Below are 17,774 nucleotides of genomic sequence, written 5' to 3'. Positions count from 1 at the left end.
GTGGAGTGAGGAGCTGTCAGTAATACATATTTCAGTTTAAAGTATGAATTTATGAAACTGAGAAAGTTTCCTGCAAAGGTCAATTGCAATTTAGATACCTTACTTACACTCTTAGGCCCGGTTCATGCATTCGCCGGGACAGCACGTCAATTCGTGAGGTAGAGGAGCAGCGCAAACCCCTTTCCTACAGCAGGCAAATAATGGTATGTGGACAAACAATGTCCATGTGGAGCCCATATGCTCAGTGGTTTATTATGTGTGATCTCCCATCCCTACCTTTTTTTCCTTTTCTGTGTGTGAAAAATTGGCTCAGAACCAGTCTCCCATTTTCATGTAGCAAGTTCCATAGCCTTTATCTCATATAGATAGCATTTCTTCTTTCTGTCAAGGACTGACACTGTCTCTGAACTCAGTTCCACTGCATGCATTTCAACAAGGGCTGCAACTTTGATTTAAAGACATTTTAATGAATTAATCATGTGAATTTTAATTGATTAATCAACTAATTTATTGGTTAAATATGCATTTGGTTTTTTTGCTAATGCACATGTATCAGAAGCATAACCTTAGTCAAGGTGCTCCACTTGTGTCAGAGGTGGGAGAATTCCTGTTTTAATATGGTGTTTGTTATCTGCAGTTTTAAAAATTAATTTAGAACATTTTTTTATCAATTATAAATGTAACTGCAGTCCTAAATAGTTCCTGCTTTCTGGCATCTGTAGAAAAAATAAAGGAGAAGAATTAAGATGATCCCTGTTTTGGCACTAATAGTGTGGCATTTGTTGCTCTTTGTTATCAATGTAGCATATAATGCTTATTAGAATAAAATGTTGAGTGAATAATCGTGAGTATACTATGTTGCTATCAGCAAAGCACCTATTTTACTGAATACCTGAATAAAATTCTTAACTGTAATTTTGTATATTGTTGATAGTGGAAACAATGAGAAAAGTAATTTATTTTATGATCAGTTGATGACTATATGGTTAAAATAATTTTAACATTTCATTGTTTTTATGTTCATAGGGTATCAAATACCAAGTCATATAATAGAAATATTGACCGAAGTGGGTTTACATATTCATGTCCACACTGTGGAAAGACTTTCCAAAAACCAAGTCAGTTAACACGACATGTTCGAATACACACAGGTAAGGTGAATAAATCCATCAAACGTATGTTTGAACTTGTTAGTAGACCTATGAGATCCTGGTTTTTTTGCAATATCTACATCTATATCTACTTTTGTTTTATTATAATCTTTTAGTTAAATAGGGTAATTAGATTTTTAAAATCATGTAATGCCTTGCTAGCTCTTCATAAAAATGAAAGCATAAAAATGGTCTGGGATACATTTTATTAAAAAATGATATCCACATCTTACCACTTTAGGCAATCTGAGTTATCCTCAGGGCAGATGAGAATAATGTGGGCGTGCTATATCAAAAATGCATCCCATTATTCATTTCCCCCTTCAGTGAGCCTCATCTGTTTGTGGAAACCCTCTGTGGTCAGGATTCAATCTTATATGGAGAGCTTACACAATAAAAAAAGCTTCCTACTACAGATGTTCACTTTCAATACAGAGAGAACAGGGGCAATGGGAATTTTGTCTATACCAACCCCTGGCTTTTTGTCTGCTTCACAATTATGTTGTGCAAGAAATCAGCATTTCATTTTTCAAAATTGTAAGTATATTCTACACTGTGACAAATATACATTTAAGCAATGCAATAATTTTTAGTGTTTGTGGTGTATTTATTTTTTGAATTTATCGGTAAGGATATTCTAAGAAAGTTTAATTTCTACAAATCCTTCACAGTCAAAATGTTTTTGCCGTTTTTGCCTTTTTTCCCCAATATATATTTTTATGAAATTTGGTAACCAGACAGTAAGACATTTTACAAGAATGTTAAAGTATGAGAAAAAAAATGAAAAATCTCAGTCATCACAAAAAATCCAGTTGTTGAAAGAAATCAGAAAATAACTTGATTAACTTCTCAGCAATCCCAGATTGCTGAATTTTCCCATGTATGTCCTCCCTAATCAGCTCTGTGCAAACTGTCTCTATCAGTTTGCATAGGGACTGCATTCAAAGGTTGCTGGTGAACAAAGCTCCACCCACCAGAGGGATGAATGGGTCCATGATATGTGTCTACAACCCACATTTTCCATCAAAAAAAAAAAAAAGTCAGGCAATCTAAAGTTCAGTTCTTGGCATAAATCTGGACAACTTCGCCTCTATCAACAGCCATTATTATGTTATAGGATGAAAGTAATCTGTTGAGTTTGTAGCTTAAATCATTGTATATTGATTTAAGAGCCAGTTTGGTCTAGTGGTTAAGGCAATGGGCTACAGACCAGGAGACTGTGAGTTCTAGTCCCAACTTAAGCATGAAAGCCAGCTGGGTGACCTTGGGCCAGTCACTCTCTCTCAGCCCAACTCACCTCATAGGGTTGTTGTTGTGGGGAAAATAGGAGTGCAGAGTAATAGGTATGTTCCCCGCCTTGAGTTATTTATAAAAATAATAAAGGCGGGATAGAAAATGAATAAATAAACTATTCTTTAACTATACAAATTTTTTAGAGATTTTTTTTTCATTTCTCTGATGCTGCTGTTTATTGATGAGAAAGTATTTCTTTGTTTTATATGTGCATTGTTTTTAGGTGAAAGACCATTTAAGTGTAGTGAATGTGGAAAGGCTTTTAATCAGAAAGGTGCATTGCAAACCCATATGATCAAACACACTGGTGAAAAACCACATGCCTGTGCCTTTTGCCCTGCAGCCTTTTCTCAGAAAGGCAATCTTCAATCACATGTTCAGAGAGTACATTCAGAGGTAAATAAAAAAAGTTGATTTCAGTGATTTGGAAATGTATTTTATGTTTTAATTTGTTATTAACATTCTGGGTTTCCAGAATTTTTCAAGCAATCATAATGTGGTCTAATACTAATTTGAATATTACACTACATTCTTTTCTATGCATAAATAGATGTTTCTGTGGGAAAGCAAACAATAGTACAGTAATTAAATTAAAGTGAAAAGAGGAAGGAATGCTCTTCTCTGATACAATAAAACTTTTCTTGTTTGGGGTGGAAGGCTGTCCGCTAAATCCAAAAGCCTGTTAAATCTAGATGTTCTTATTTGTACAACGTTTGTATCATTACATAATTGATGTTTTATGGGATTTGTGTCAATTTATGTTATTTGCATTATGCAATATTTATTTATTTATTTGATTTCTATAGCTGGCTTGTCCATTATTTTGGAAGTGAAATCTGAACACAAATTTAACCTGTTGCTTCCAAATTCCATTTAATGTGGGTCCATCTAATCAAGATTTCACTGTACAGGTAGTTCTTGTTTAGCGGCTGCCTCGTACAGCAACCATTCACAGTTACAACTGTGATGAAGAAGTAACTTTGCAATCAATCCTTGAATTGACGACCTTCTCAGGTCTGTAAAACAAAGGAAAGCCGAAGTAAAATCATAAGCACAGTCGTGGTTTCACTTAGCAACCGCTTTGCTTATCAACCAAGTTGCCAGTCCCAATTGTGGTCGCTAAATGAGGGCTAGCTGGACATGCTTTTTACTTCTGACATTTCCCTATACCTTTCTTGTCTGTTGTTGCTATGTGTCTTCTTTGGGTGCTCCTACATATGGCTAGGTAAGTGAAGAGTTTGCTTGATGGACAGCCTGCCAGAATATGCCCCACCCCTTTTCTATGTATGCTGTGATGTTGCATGTGCCCAAAAGGCATAGAACTTGCAGTATGATGCCCATGGAAATTTCTGGACTCTGAATTTTTCCATTCCCACAATAAGTCTTTTTCTGATTGCTAGATCTCAGGATAAGAATGAAGTAGATATTTCAATGCTGAGGTTTAGCTTCTGTTCCATGCAATATGCTTATGGGTAGGGTTCTTCAAACCCTTCTGCCTTTGAGCACAGCATGTTTGACAATCCTGATAAGAATGAAAGAGTTGTTTCCAAAGGGTTAATTTTATTAAAATTATTTGCAGAATAAAAACAATTATAATAAAATAACACATATTAAGTACCTATATAATGATCTATATAATAATTTTATATATGAGAAAATACGTAGTAACATATTTATAAAGAGTTCTTTCTTTTGTTCCTAAAGGTGAAGAATGGCCCTATGTATAATTGTACAGAGTGTAGTTGCATTTTCAAAAGTTTAGGCAGCTTAAATACTCATATCAGCAAGATGCACATGAGTGCCACACAAAACACAACGAACTCTACTACAGAAACAGCTCATATTACAACGGTAACATTTATATTATATTTGCCTGCTTGCATTAGATTGTGTGCGTGCGTGCACGTGTGCACATACGAGATATTTACATTGTATATGACTAGGTGGAACAAAATTTACTGTTTATTTCTTACCTTCAAAAGAAATGAATTGTTTTGCAAGAACACAGGATTGTTGAGCAGTTTACTTCAGTGAGGAATAAGTAAGATCTTTTACTATAATAGTTCGTAATCTTGCCTTGTAAAACAGAGTTTATGTCCAACTAGATCCAGATGATAAAACAAGCTGTTCTCCAGATGGTTATATCACAATACATTTCCCAATCTATGAGATACTGCAGGAATATTTATCATTCTTGTGTCAACAAACAACAAGAGTCATTCTTTAAAATAACTTTGATGATAAGCTAGTTTTTCTAAAAGCACTGACAGTCTTTAAACTATTTTTTTAAAAATTAGAGTATCATTCTGCTGAAATTGTAACAAAACTTTTTCTTCCAAATCCAGAATGTTTATTTCTTAAGAACAATTGTTGTATCATTTTAATAGTTAAATATACTGTATACTTTTATGTCATTTATAAATGTACAGAAATTTTATAATTTCTTTTATTTAAAAAAAGCACCCTTCACTGATTGTTGAAGTCACATGTAGCCCCAAAGTGCTAGGGGGAAAATGTCAGAAAAATTTCTGTGAACATTCTGTGGTTAATGCAGTTTCAAAACTTCCTTCTGCTAAATCTCATGAACAGTCACAATGAGCTTGCAAAATACTAGTTACTCTTAACGTCCACAAATAGACTGTTTTCATATTAGAGAAATCATTCATTTTTCTTGGTATCGCTCATAAATGCTTTTACAAAGCAGAGTTTTAAGAACATTTTTTCTTTAGTTAAAACCTTCTTCATGACCCAGCAAGTATTTGCAGAGTATTCATTTAAATGTGCTAACTTTGCTTTAATGGTTGGTTTGACCTCACCTGAAAGCCCCACTCCACTCTTCCAGCATTCTGGTAACTTTTTCATTATTGTGTTTCTTGCCTTTGTGATCAGGACATAGAAAAAAGCAAACAAAAATTCTCTTTGTATTCTTTGACTGGAAATACAGACATGTGAAAAAATCATTTGGGTTTTCCAAAAAATTGGCGTTTATTAGTTATGTCTTAAAGAAGAGCATGCTAATGATTCTTCATTTTTTAATGTATAAATATTCAATAATCTCAGACATTAAATTCTCTAGAATTATTTTCTGTCAGGACTGCAGCAGGTTTACCCTAACACAGTTCTAATGGAACTAATTCTGCAGTTCATTATATTACCATGTTTTGTTTTGTTATATTAAAGTAGGTTAATATTTTTTTTTCTTAAAATAGGATTCAGTGGCTCAACCATTAACATTAACAACAGTGAATTTATTGCAGCCTGTTGACAACAAATGGAAAAATGTGAGTGCTCTGCTTCTTAACTTAATGAGGTGTTATTAAAGTTGTAAAATCTCATAAGGGACTCATTGCAGAACTTTTCATATATTTCATATATTCCACATATAGTGTCAAGGACATGCAGTTATCCTTGGGAAATTTTAAATGTCTTTATGATATTATTTGTGAATTTGCTGATACCAAATAAGAATAATATTGTGTAGCTTTCAGGAATGCTGGGTGATCCACCAACTTCCCTCATAACTGGAGTATGTATTGAGCACTCTTGCATTGCCATTTAGCAGCAAAGAGGAGATTAGCATGGCTACTCCTGACATTGCTGGATGCCTGCTTTAAAAAAGAGTCAAATACAATCCAGTAGAAGTCGACATGGCAGAACATGGCATGTATCATGCTCAAAAAAGGATGTGGACTTCAAATGTAATAACCAATATGAATACCAAAATTCTAGAAAGGCCAGAAATGGATTATCTAGCAGAAATCATTGGAACCAGCAAGGAATAAAATGATCCTGAAAATAACCTAAAATTAGGCATGAAATCAATAGTATATGTAGTCTACAAGAAGGTTTAATGTATTATATGTCTCAGATTTTTTTAGAAAATTTGCCTTACTGCTTTCACTTTTTCACAAAGTGCCCTATGCAGCTAAAACGGTTGAACTGTGAAGATGAATAAATTACAGGGTAGCTGTTAAAGTAACACATTAGGGAACATCTAATCAGCCCACTTAGAATATATTTTTAAAGTTATAGGTTAAAGGTAGGTGAAAGGTGAAAGGTCCCCTGTGCAAGCACGGGTAGGTAGGTTCCTGCAATTAATTAGCTGTTGTGGAATACTGTATTAACAAACTCACTGTTGTTATTTGACAACAATGGAATCAGAATGCTTCAGCAAAAGAGCACTTGTGGCAACATTCTGTAGAACCTGAAGTTTCTGAGCTGTCTACAAAGCCAGAAAGTATGCAGGGTATAGGAAATCTTTAAAATTGTGAATTTGCTGTTCCAAGGGAAGTTTGTTCACTTATTAATCAATTTGTGTGCTGCCAATTTCATTCCAACTCATGGCACTTAGAGTTAAAACATCGATGGTACAAATAATAATGTAAAACAGTAAAAGATCCGCAATAAATATAAACATGAAAATGTCCTCAGTTAAGAAAAATTAAAACATCTGCAGTAAACAATATAATAAAAACATACTGTATATCCTGCTACAAATTGATTCATAATTTAAATACATCTCTAAATACAAAAATCCTATAATAATTGCCCAACAGCCCAGCATTTAATTTAGCACAACAACAAGGCAGCATTTGGGTCTTTGTTGTTCTGTGGAAGGCTACTGCAGTGGGGGTTTAATCTAATATCTAAAGAGAGGCTGTTCTATAATGTTGGTGCTGAGGTGGAAAACTATTGTCTCCTCACCTCAGCCCTCTTTCATTTCATGAAAGTGTATGGTTACCAGTGTCTTCTCCAACTATGTAGACATCAAATGGGTAGGTTCTGGCTAGAGGAGACAGTCCTAGAGATACCTTGGTGACAGTGCATATGGGGTTTTACAGGACAAAACCAATACTTCAAATTGCATTTGAAAGCTAATTAGCAACCACTGTGGGACCTCGAGCATAGGTATAATAGACTTCTGGCAGTTGACACCTATCAGTAACCAGCTTATCACATTATCTACCAGCTGTAGCTTCCAGGTGGTCTTCAAAGGCAGCCCCAGGAAGAGCTCACTGCAGTAGTAGTATGCACCCACCACTGAATCAGCCATTTTATTGGTTAAGAATCTTTGTGACACTTACACAAAAGCTTTAAAAATATGACTGACTGACTGACTGACTGACATTTATTTATTTGATTTATATTACCACCCCTCTCCCCCAGTGGGGGACCCTGGGCGGCTTACAATAAAAAATCATGAGTGAATGCTTTAACGAATAACATAGAGGCTCTATGGTTGCACAAGGTCTAAAGGAGTTCTTCCAACTTGTTCTCAAAACACCAACAAACCTGTTGCTTACTTATGCATTATTTACTTGTAGCAATGCTTGGCTCTGAACAAATTCTTTCCAATTTTGCCTATTTTTCTTTGAAAATAGCCCACAATATTTTGCTTATTTTCATAATAAGCGTTTTCTGAGCTTTCCCACAATTTCCAATACCGCTGCATAAACAGACATTTTAAAATGTTATACTATTTTTCCAATTATGCTCCAGCAGATTATTTTAGCTACCATTTTGTGCAAACTAAGCTGAAATGGAAGTCACTGTAGCCTCTGTTGCAATGTTTAAAAGCAGCCTTCAGCCGCACTGTAGTAGAAACCAGACTGAATGAAAACTTTCAGACAGGTTCTATATTCGTAGAGGGATATTTGCAAATGAATCCTTACAGATAGGTAGAACAATTTTATCAGGTACTAGAATAGTGCAATCATATAATAATTTATTTTATGCTCATTTTGCCTTACTTTACAGTTTACGTAGTTTGGGAAGAATGTACTGTAGATGGGTCGGACTTTACTAAAACATAGTTACACCTGATGCTTTCAGCTTATTAGAAAGAAGATGACAGAATTTGCCATATTCTGAATGTAGTCATCCCTGAGTTTAAAAGTTGTGAAAATCCTTATATACAGATTTGAGACAGATGGCAGTATAAGTCATTTAGACTTAATTTTTAAAAAACAAGCTAGGTGTGTTGGTTTTCCAAAACAGTAAAAGAAGCACCTGCACTCCGGCAGCTTACCTCCTATGCTAGAAAATGATCAAGAAATGAAAATGCTAGTTGTATGTTGTATACATTAATGGCAGTTCTTTATATTTAAAAACTGTAGAGACAATAAGACTTTCAAACGATATTTCTGCAGGTCCCATATAAATTTACATAAGAAGTAAAATGGACACTAATTGCTGGGCAACTACACTGTGTTAGAGGATAAAGAGAAGTCTCAGTAGAGGCATGATCAAAAAATGAATAATGCTTAATAATTTACACGGGTTTATTTTTAATGCATTTTTTACTCCAGTGCCAGGATAGTAAGGGTCAGTTATTCTATTGACAGAGAATTATGTTTCTGGCTGTTTGCTATTTATGTACATATTTTACTGGGCTTCTATACCACTCCACTCAGAAGACTCTGAGTGGCTTATACTCCTATATGCCACTCAGAGTCTTCTGAGTGGAGTGGTATAGAAGCCCAGTAAAATATGTATTTACAAGTTACATTTGTATACTCACAGCTATCTATGACTTATCCACAGGCAGAAAATCCAGTAACTTCAAGTGCAGGACATCAAGGTCAGCAATCCGTAACTGATGTCATTCAACAACTCCTTGAGTTGTCAGAGCCAGTGGAAAATAATCAATCCCAGCAATCTAATCAGCACCTCAGTATGGCTGTGGGGATCAACAGAGATATTTTGCAGGTAGGATAATCTGTTTGGAATCCTCATCTCGTCTGTATGCTAAGCATATGGCAGTCTCCTTACTTGAAGGAAAGGAATAAAGCTTCCTGGGCTAATTTCTGTCTCCTGTGGATTCAGTAAATGCTTTGGCAGAGGTGCACTAAATTCAGGCTGCTCCTGGTGGCTGAAAACAGGAGTATGTACTGACTGTGATTGTTTTAGGAACGAAAGCACTCAGTGCCCATGATGGCTTTTCCCTTCACCTAAATATGATGCCCTGTGCCTGTCTTTCCAGTGAGAGAGCTAAATGTAGGGGCTAGCTGCTTGCTGCTTGTCTTCTTACAGGAATGCCACTGGGAACTGTTGGGCATTTCTTCCCATGGGTTCAGGCTTTCTTAAATACTAACCTGTGAAACTGCAGTTTTCAGCATTAATAAGAATGCAAAATGTAGAGAAAACATATCTTACAAACGATGATGTTATGTAACAAAATGAAGTTTAAAATGAGCATCGGAACATGAATGAACCAGTCATTGCCCTGAGTTGTTGAAGAGATAAATGTTTCAGCAAATTTCCAGTTGTTTCTGGGTTGAAAGTGTTGGGAGTTAAGCTTTGACTTCTTTTTCTTTTTTTTTTGCCAACTGTTGTTACTTTTGTTGGAATATAAATAGAGCATTAAACTTTTACTTAAAGGTTGAAACAAGCCAGATGGACATTTCTGGAAAAAAATTGTATACTTGTCTGTTTGAAAGCTATACATGAATCTTGCTCTCAGTTTAATTCATTATGTTTGTCATAGCAAGCCTTGGAAAATAGCGGGTTGTCCTCAATCCCAGTTTCAGCAAACACCGACTGTAGTGAAACGAAGACTCCTCCAAGTCCAGAAGAAAGCGCAGATGCTCAGAATCTCTCTGGTCATCAAGTCAACTCCAACAGTACGGAACAAGTTAAAGAGAGAGACAATCCAGAGAAAGTAGATAAAAAAGAGAAAAGGGTTCTGAAGAAAAAATCCCCATTTTTACCTGGTAATAGTGAAAGGTTAATTCTGTGCACTATATATATAAGTATTATTTACTAATATACAGTATATTGTAGCATTGTCACTGCTGGTTGCCTTTTGGTGGTACAGTCTCTGAATATATCCTCTCTGTCCACTATTTTACAGGGTTTTTAAAGTCAAAAAGTCTCTATGGATATTGCACTGTGTATCTATTTTCTGTGTCAAGCTAGCATATCCCCTACCTCTGCAGTAAATTCAGGCATAATGTAAAGAGCCATTCCTGATCAATTTGATTAATCAGGTGGAGAAAGATAATAAAATCAAGGGGGGAAAACTAAAAAAACCCCCCACTTTTATTCTAGGCTTATGCATGCTAAGAGAAAGGGCAGTGTTCTCAAGATACTAAGAGTGCCCTTAAAATCTGCATAATCATTTGGAGAATTTTGTCAAAGGTGTCTCTCCAGAAAGCATTGCGAAAGTCTAGATAGACCTGAGAAAGTATAGTACTGTACAGGAAGAAATCCAGACTCCTATATACAGGAGCTGCTTTTTCCTACCAGATCTAGAGTCAAACACAACTTGCAGAACTCTTTACTTTTACTAATTCATAAGGTAACTATGATAGTTTGTTTCATGGAAACATTGTTCTTCTAATAGCAAGCAATTCTGTCTCCCAGTTAATCTCACTGTTCCTTGATGACATTTGCCAAAATGTGGCCTTGAGTACACTTCAGATGCCAGTCTTTTTTTCTTCCAAGATTAGCATGTCAAGCTTTTCAAACTGTTTACTTATACTACATACTCTAAAATTATATTTCAGGTTCCATACGTGAGGAGAATGGGATACGATGGCATATTTGTCCATACTGCTCTAAGGAATTTAAAAAACCCAGTGATCTTGTACGGCATATACGCATTCACACTCACGAAAAGCCATTCAAATGTCCACAGTGTTTCCGGGCCTTTGCTGTGAAGAGTACTCTCACAGCACATATAAAAACACACACGGGCATTAAGGCTTTCAAGTGTCAGTACTGTATGAAGTGCTTTTCTACCTCAGGAAGTTTGAAAGTACATATTCGCTTGCATACAGGTAAAATCTTGTAACCAGACTTTTAGTGTTTTGACGCCTTTCTTATGTTTAATCGTAGCAGAAAAGGAAAAACAAACGTAATTTTTCCATGTCATAACCCTACCTGCTTGTCAGCTGTCTTCAGTTCAAATAAAGTAAAGTGGAGCCATACAGTATCATGTCTTCATTGTAAAATATAACTGTTGCTTACATATATTGAATTTAGTCGTTTTCAACCCAGTAAGAAAGGACCAGTAGGACTGTAAATTGTGTACTATTGAGTTTCTCTTGATTCATGTTATAGTGTTTGTGTAGACGAGTGATGGAGACTTTCCACCCATTGGACCTAATTTGGCTACTTTGGAGCCTTGAGCAGGGCCTTACCTGAAGCCTTGTCCTTGTCTCATAGAGGCAGGCATCTTAGGTAAGGTGCTGGGCAAACTCTGCTTGTAGTCTTTGGGGAAGGCATGGCTCAGCCAAGATTTCCAGAGTGCCTTCTGTTCTCAAAGGGAAGACTTTGAGCAGAGTTATCCTTGCAGGTCTTCCACTTGGAGGACCTACCTATGCTTCCATGCATTGTTTGCCCTGCACTTTGCACATTGGGGCAAGGAATGGGATAGGTGAAGCTTGTTTGTACGTACTGCATTGTGTGGAAAACATTAGTTCTCTCTCATGATCCATGCTGGGGAAGGCAGGTGTTGTTTTGGTAGTTTAATAAGTTTAACTTTAAATAGAAATGTTTTAAAGCAGAGTTTTTGAATGAGTTAAGCATATGTGATTGTTCATCTTAACAACTTTTTGTCTGTCTGTTTTTAGAAGTTGAGAATAAAGAAGTAATGTCTTTGTCTTTTGTAGGGATTAGACCATTTGCTTGTCCACACTGTGACAAAAAGTTTCGAACTTCAGGTCACAGAAAGACGCACATTGCTTCTCACTTTAAACATACTGAACTAAGAAAGATGCGGCATCAGCGTAAACCTACAAAAATTCGAATAGGCAAGAGCAGTGTTCCAGTACCTGATATTCCTTTACAAGAACCAATCCTCATCACAGATTTAGGTAAAGTGTGTTAGCACAGTTTTGCTTGAAAGAAATTTCAGTATTTACTTAGAAGATTGTAGAAGTGAAACTAATGTGTCTAATTCACCAAACTAGATACATTTGCTTGAGAAAATATTTTTGAATGGTGTAATGTTTTAGCTATTACTATGCAAGAAACTTATAATTAGAAATGCAGTTTTATTGTGCAGTTTCATTGTTCGGACTATTTAACCAATATAGAAATAAAGTGCAAATAAAATACAGTGCCTGTTTTAGTATAGCAAAATGATAGTAAGACTGTGCAAAGCATTTGTATGGAGGAAACCAGGAACAACTTTCTAAGCAGCCACAAATAGCACAGCTTTTTTGTTGTTGTTTATTCGTTTAGTCGCTTCCGACTCTTCGTGACTTCATGGACCAGCCCACGCCAGAGCTTCCTGTCGGTCGTCGACACCCCCAGCTCCCCCAGGGACGAGTCCGTCACCTCTAGAATATCATCCCTCCATCTTGCCTTTGGTCGGCCCCTCTTCCTTTTGCCTTCCACTCTCCCTAGCATCAGCATCTTCTCCAGGGTGTCCTGTCTTCTCATGATGTGGCCAAAGTATTTCAGTTTTGCCTTTAATATCATTCCCTCAAGTGAGCAGTCTGGCTTGATTTCCTGGAGGATGGACTGGTTTGATCTTCTTGCAGTCCAAGGCACTCTCAGGATTTTCCTCCAACACCACAGTTCCAAAGCATCGATCTTCCTTCTCTCGGCCTTCCTTATGGTCCAGCTCTTGCAGCCATATGTTACTACGGGAACACCATCGCTTTAACTATGCGGGCCTTTGTTGTCAGTGTGATGTCTCTGCTCTTAACTATTTTATCGAGATTTGTCATTGCTCTTCTCCCAAGGATAAAGCGTCTTCTGATTTCCTGACTGCAGTCAGCATCTGCAGTAATCTTTGCACCTAGGAATACAAAGTCTTTCACTGCTTCTACATTTTCTCCCTCTATTTGCCAGTTATCAATCAAGCTGGTTGCCATAATCTTGGTTTTTTTGAGGTTTAGCTGCAAGCCAGCTTTTGCACTTTCTTCTTTCACCTTCATCATAAGGCTCCTCAGTTCCTCTTCACTTTCAGCCATCAAAGTGGTATCATCTGCATATCTGAGATTGTTAATGTTTCTTCCAGAGATTTTAACTCCAGCCTTGGATTCCTCAAGCCCAGCTTGTCGCATGATGTGTTCTGCATACAAGTTGAATAGGTAGGGTGAGAGTATACAGCCCTGCCGTACTCCTTTCCCAATCTTAAACCAGTCCGTTCCATGGTCTGTTCTTACCGTTGCTACTTGGTCGTTATACAGATTCTTCAGGAGGCATACAAGATGACTTGGTATCCCCATACCACTAAGAACTTGCCACAATTTGTTATGGTCCACACAGTCAAAGGCTTTAGAATAGTCAATAAAACAGAAATAGATGTTTTTCTGAAACTCCCTGGCTTTTTCCATTATCCAGCGGATATTGGCAATTTGGTCTCTAGTTCCTCTGCCTTTTCTAAAGCCAGCTTGTACATCTGGCAATTCTCACTCCATGAACCGCTGAAGTCTACCTTGAAGGATCTTGAGCATTACCTTACTGGCATGTGAAATGAGCGCCACTGTTCGATAGTTTGAACATTCTTTAGTGTTTCCCTTTTTTGGTATGGGGATATAAGTTGATTTTTTCCAATCTGATGGCCATTCTTGTATTTTCCAAATTTGCTGGCATATAGCATGCATTACCTTGACAGCATCATCTTGTAAGATTTTGAACAGTTCAGCTGGGATGCCATCATCTCCTGCTGCCTTCTTATTAGCAATGCTTCTTAAGGCCCACTCAACCTCACTCTTCAGGATGTCTGGCTCTAGCTCACTGACCACACCGTCAAAGCTATCCCCGATATTGTTATCCTTCCTATACAGGTCTTCTGTATATTCTTGCCACCTTTTCTTGATCTCTTCTTCTTCTGTTAGGTCCTTGCCATCTTTGTTTTTGATCATACCCATTTTGGCCTGGAATTTACCTCCAATGTTTCTAATTTTCTGGAAGAGGTCTCTTGTCCTTCCTATTCTATTGTCTTCTTCTATTTCCACGCATTGTTTGTTTAAAAATAATTCCTTATCTCTTCTGGCTAACCTCTGGAATTTTGCATTTAATTGGGCATATCTCCCCCTATCACTGTTGCCTTTTGCTTTCCTTCTTTCTTGGGCTACTTCTAGTGTCTCAGCAGACAGCCATTTTGCCTTCTTGCTTTTCTCTTTCTTTGGGATGTATTTTGTTGCCGCCTCCTGAACAATGCTGCAAACTTCTGTCGAGTTCTTCCGGGACCCTATCTACTAAGTCCAGTACCTTAAATCGATTCTTCACCTCCACTGCATATTCCTTAGGAATATTAGTGAGTTCGTATCTAGCTGATCTGTCGGTCTTCCCTAATCTCTTTAGTCTGATCCTAAATTGTGCAAGAAGGAGTTCGTGATCTGAACTACAGTCAGCTCCAGGTCTTGTTTTTACCGACTGTACAGATGTCCGCCACCTTTGGCTGCAAAGGATGTAGTCATTCTGATTTCGGTGTTGTCCATCTGGTGAAGTCCATGTATAAAGCCGTCTCTTAGGTTGTTGGAAGAGAGTGTTTGTTATGCAGAGTGAATTGTCTTGGCAAAATTCTATCAGCCTATGTCCTGCTTCGTTTTGTTCTCCCAGGCCATACTTACCTGTAATTCCAGGTGTCATTTGACTGCCCACCTTAGCATTCCAGTCTCCTGTGATGAAAATAACATCTCTTTTAGGTGTGTTGTCCAGTAAGTGCTGCAGATCCTCATAGAACTGCTCTACTTCAGCTTCTTCAGCATTTGTGGTTGGGGTGTATATTTGGATCACTGTGATGTTAGATGGCTTGCCCTGAATTCGAATTGGGATCATTCTATCGTTTTTTGGATTGTATCCAAGCACTGCTTTAGCCACTTTACTATTAATTATGAAGGCTACTCCATTTCTTCTGTGGTCCTCTTGTCCGCAGTAGTAGATCTGGTGGTCATTTGATGTGAAGTGGCCCATTCCAGTCCATTTCAGTTCACTGACGCCCAAAATGTCTATCTTTAATCTTGACATCTCACCAATAACTACATCAAATTTGCCCTGGCTCATAGATCTTACATTCCAGGTTCCAATGGTGCGTTGATCCTTAGAACATCGGATTCGCCGTTCACCACCAGCACCGTCGGCTGCTAGCCATCCTTTCGGCTTTGAGCTAGCTGCGTCATCACGTCTGGGGCTAGTTGAACTCATCCTCTGTTCCTCCCCAGTAGCATTTTGACCATCTTCCGACCTGGGGGTCTCATCTTCCGATGGTATACCGACATATCTCTGGTTGTACTGATCCATTTAGTTTTCATGGCAAGAATACTGGGGTGGGTTGCCATTACCTTCCCCAGGGATCGCATTTAGTCTGACCTTTCTGTCATGACCTTCCCGTCTTGGGTGGCCCTTCACGGTTTAGCTCATGGCATCATTGAGGTGCTCAAGCTCCAGCACCACGACAAGGTAACGATCCTTTGCTGAAGAGCACAGCTTTAACCTGTTGAAAATATGTGCACTTATTTTGAACAGTTTGGACAGCCCTAATCTATAGCACTTCAATGAGAATATAAATTCAATATGTTGTCTAGTGTGTAGGCTAAGCTCATTTATACTTCAGGAGATTCACAAGTATACAATTTTATGAAAGGATGGACTTACTGGTTTTCAAAATTTAAGGCAGGAAGATATAAGGAAATAATTATTCACAATTGCAAAATTATAATCACTTGATCTCCTGATATTTAAGCAGCATAGTAAGTTTTAATAATTAGGTTTCCTTGGCCTTGGAGAAATTAATTGATATTTTCTGTTGGAAACATACATTTTTTTTAAAAAATGGTTTTTAAAATTGATATGTAGGAATATTTCTAATGCTGCAATCTATAAATATTATATTCAGATAAATTAAAGGCTAGTGCAGAGCTGTAGGTTTGAAGACAAAATGGTGCTTCAGAGCAGCTGGGGTTACAAATGTAGAACTAGTCCACAATTTCTTAAATGTGTCTTTTTCCAGGACTGCATGGAAGAGGCAGAGGGCAACCATGTGCTCCTAGAAAAGGGATGGCTTTTTAAAGAAGTTCTGTATTTATAACCACAGATGCTTGGAAGCACCATTAGGTCTCTTAATCTGAAACATTGCATAATGTTACTGCTAAAGCATTTAATTTGGAAAATGGATGAATGGCCTAGGACAATGTACTGTATTGTCCCCATGAGATTTTTCTATACATCAGGGAAAAAAGTAATTATGGAAAAAAACACATATTTTTCATTTCTCTTTAGGAACCAGAAATGGTAAGCATTGGGTTTTGTTTTGTTTTTGTTTTTACTTTGAAATATTATTCATTGGTCATTCTTTCTGCAGGTCTTATTCAGCCAATCCCAAGGAATAGCCAGTTTTTCCAAAATTACTTCAATAATAATTTTGTGAATGAAGCAGACCGGCCATACAAATGCTATTACTGTCACAGAGCTTATAAGAAGTCTTGTCATCTTAAACAACATATCCGGTAAATTCTACTTAAAAAGAGAATGTTTTAAAATATTATAAAAATTTAAGAAGAACAAATGGTTCTTTTTTTGTTTCTCAGCTCTCTGCTGTAAACCTTATTTCAGATATTTCCCATTCTTCAAGAGACACTCACCATTAAAACTTTAAGACAGGGAAGAAATGTGTGCTTTTTTTGTTTAACCAAAGGACCAAATGGTTAGAGAAAAACAGTATTTCTTCCTTAGCCAGCCCTCCCCATTTCTATTTAGGATAGCCCGTAAGTGTGCTTACTGAGAATTTTGGGAGTTTAGCCCTAAAACCTCTAAGGGTACCAAACTGAAAAGATGAATACTGCTGATGTATGGCAGAAAAAAAAGAAGTGAATTTTGTGGATTGTGTAGACTCAAATAATAAAGGGAGGGTAGAATTATATTGAATAAATTAACAATTAAATGGTGACTGTGTGTGTGTGTATGTATGTGTATCCATATCCATCCTTTTGATTCAGTCTTGATTCCTGGCAATTATACAAACAAGTCCATGAAGTTTTCTTAGCAATATTTTGAGAAGTGTTTTGCCATTTCCTTCTTCCTAAGGCTGAGAGAGAGTGACTGGCCTTAAGTCACCTAGGCAGGTGGCTTCCTGCCTAAGGCAGGACTAGAACTTAGGGTCTCCTGTTTTTAGCCTAGGGCTTCCAAACTGGCTGTCATACAATGCAACATAGTACACTATTAGTTATATATAATACCAAACGCTTATCCCTCTGGTTTAGCTTCTCTGCTTATCAGTTTCCAAAAAAGGAAATTCAAAAGATAGTAGCTGAATAAATAATTTCAGCTCTTTCCAATTAAAATCCTATTAATATGATGCAGCTAAAAATAGCCAGAAGAAAAGCATGTAATTGTCTTTTTTTGTACATGCATATGTGCTGACAGCTTTTC

The 17,774-nt window shown here is 37.1% G+C and overlaps 1 protein-coding gene across 1 annotated transcript in view; it reads left to right on the top strand.

Moving 5' to 3' along the window:
* The window catches only part of ZNF236 (zinc finger protein 236), a 64,019-nt gene that overhangs the window by 7,212 nt on the left and 39,033 nt on the right, over nucleotides 1-17,774 (top strand). The window contains exons 5-13 of the mRNA XM_063299027.1: nucleotides 1,027-1,151; nucleotides 2,668-2,840; nucleotides 4,149-4,295; nucleotides 5,654-5,725; nucleotides 8,988-9,152; nucleotides 9,931-10,156; nucleotides 10,952-11,224; nucleotides 12,059-12,262; nucleotides 16,708-16,852. Of these exons, the coding sequence (XP_063155097.1) occupies nucleotides 1,027-1,151; nucleotides 2,668-2,840; nucleotides 4,149-4,295; nucleotides 5,654-5,725; nucleotides 8,988-9,152; nucleotides 9,931-10,156; nucleotides 10,952-11,224; nucleotides 12,059-12,262; nucleotides 16,708-16,852 (1,530 nt within the window). The remainder of the gene's footprint in view (nucleotides 1-1,026; nucleotides 1,152-2,667; nucleotides 2,841-4,148; nucleotides 4,296-5,653; nucleotides 5,726-8,987; nucleotides 9,153-9,930; nucleotides 10,157-10,951; nucleotides 11,225-12,058; nucleotides 12,263-16,707; nucleotides 16,853-17,774) is intronic.

The sequence above is a fragment of the Candoia aspera genome, chromosome 3 (genome assembly GCF_035149785.1).
Source record: "Candoia aspera isolate rCanAsp1 chromosome 3, rCanAsp1.hap2, whole genome shotgun sequence".
Classification (NCBI taxonomy): Eukaryota; Metazoa; Chordata; class Lepidosauria; order Squamata; family Boidae; genus Candoia; species Candoia aspera.
This window is presented reverse-complemented; position numbering and strand designations above follow the sequence as displayed.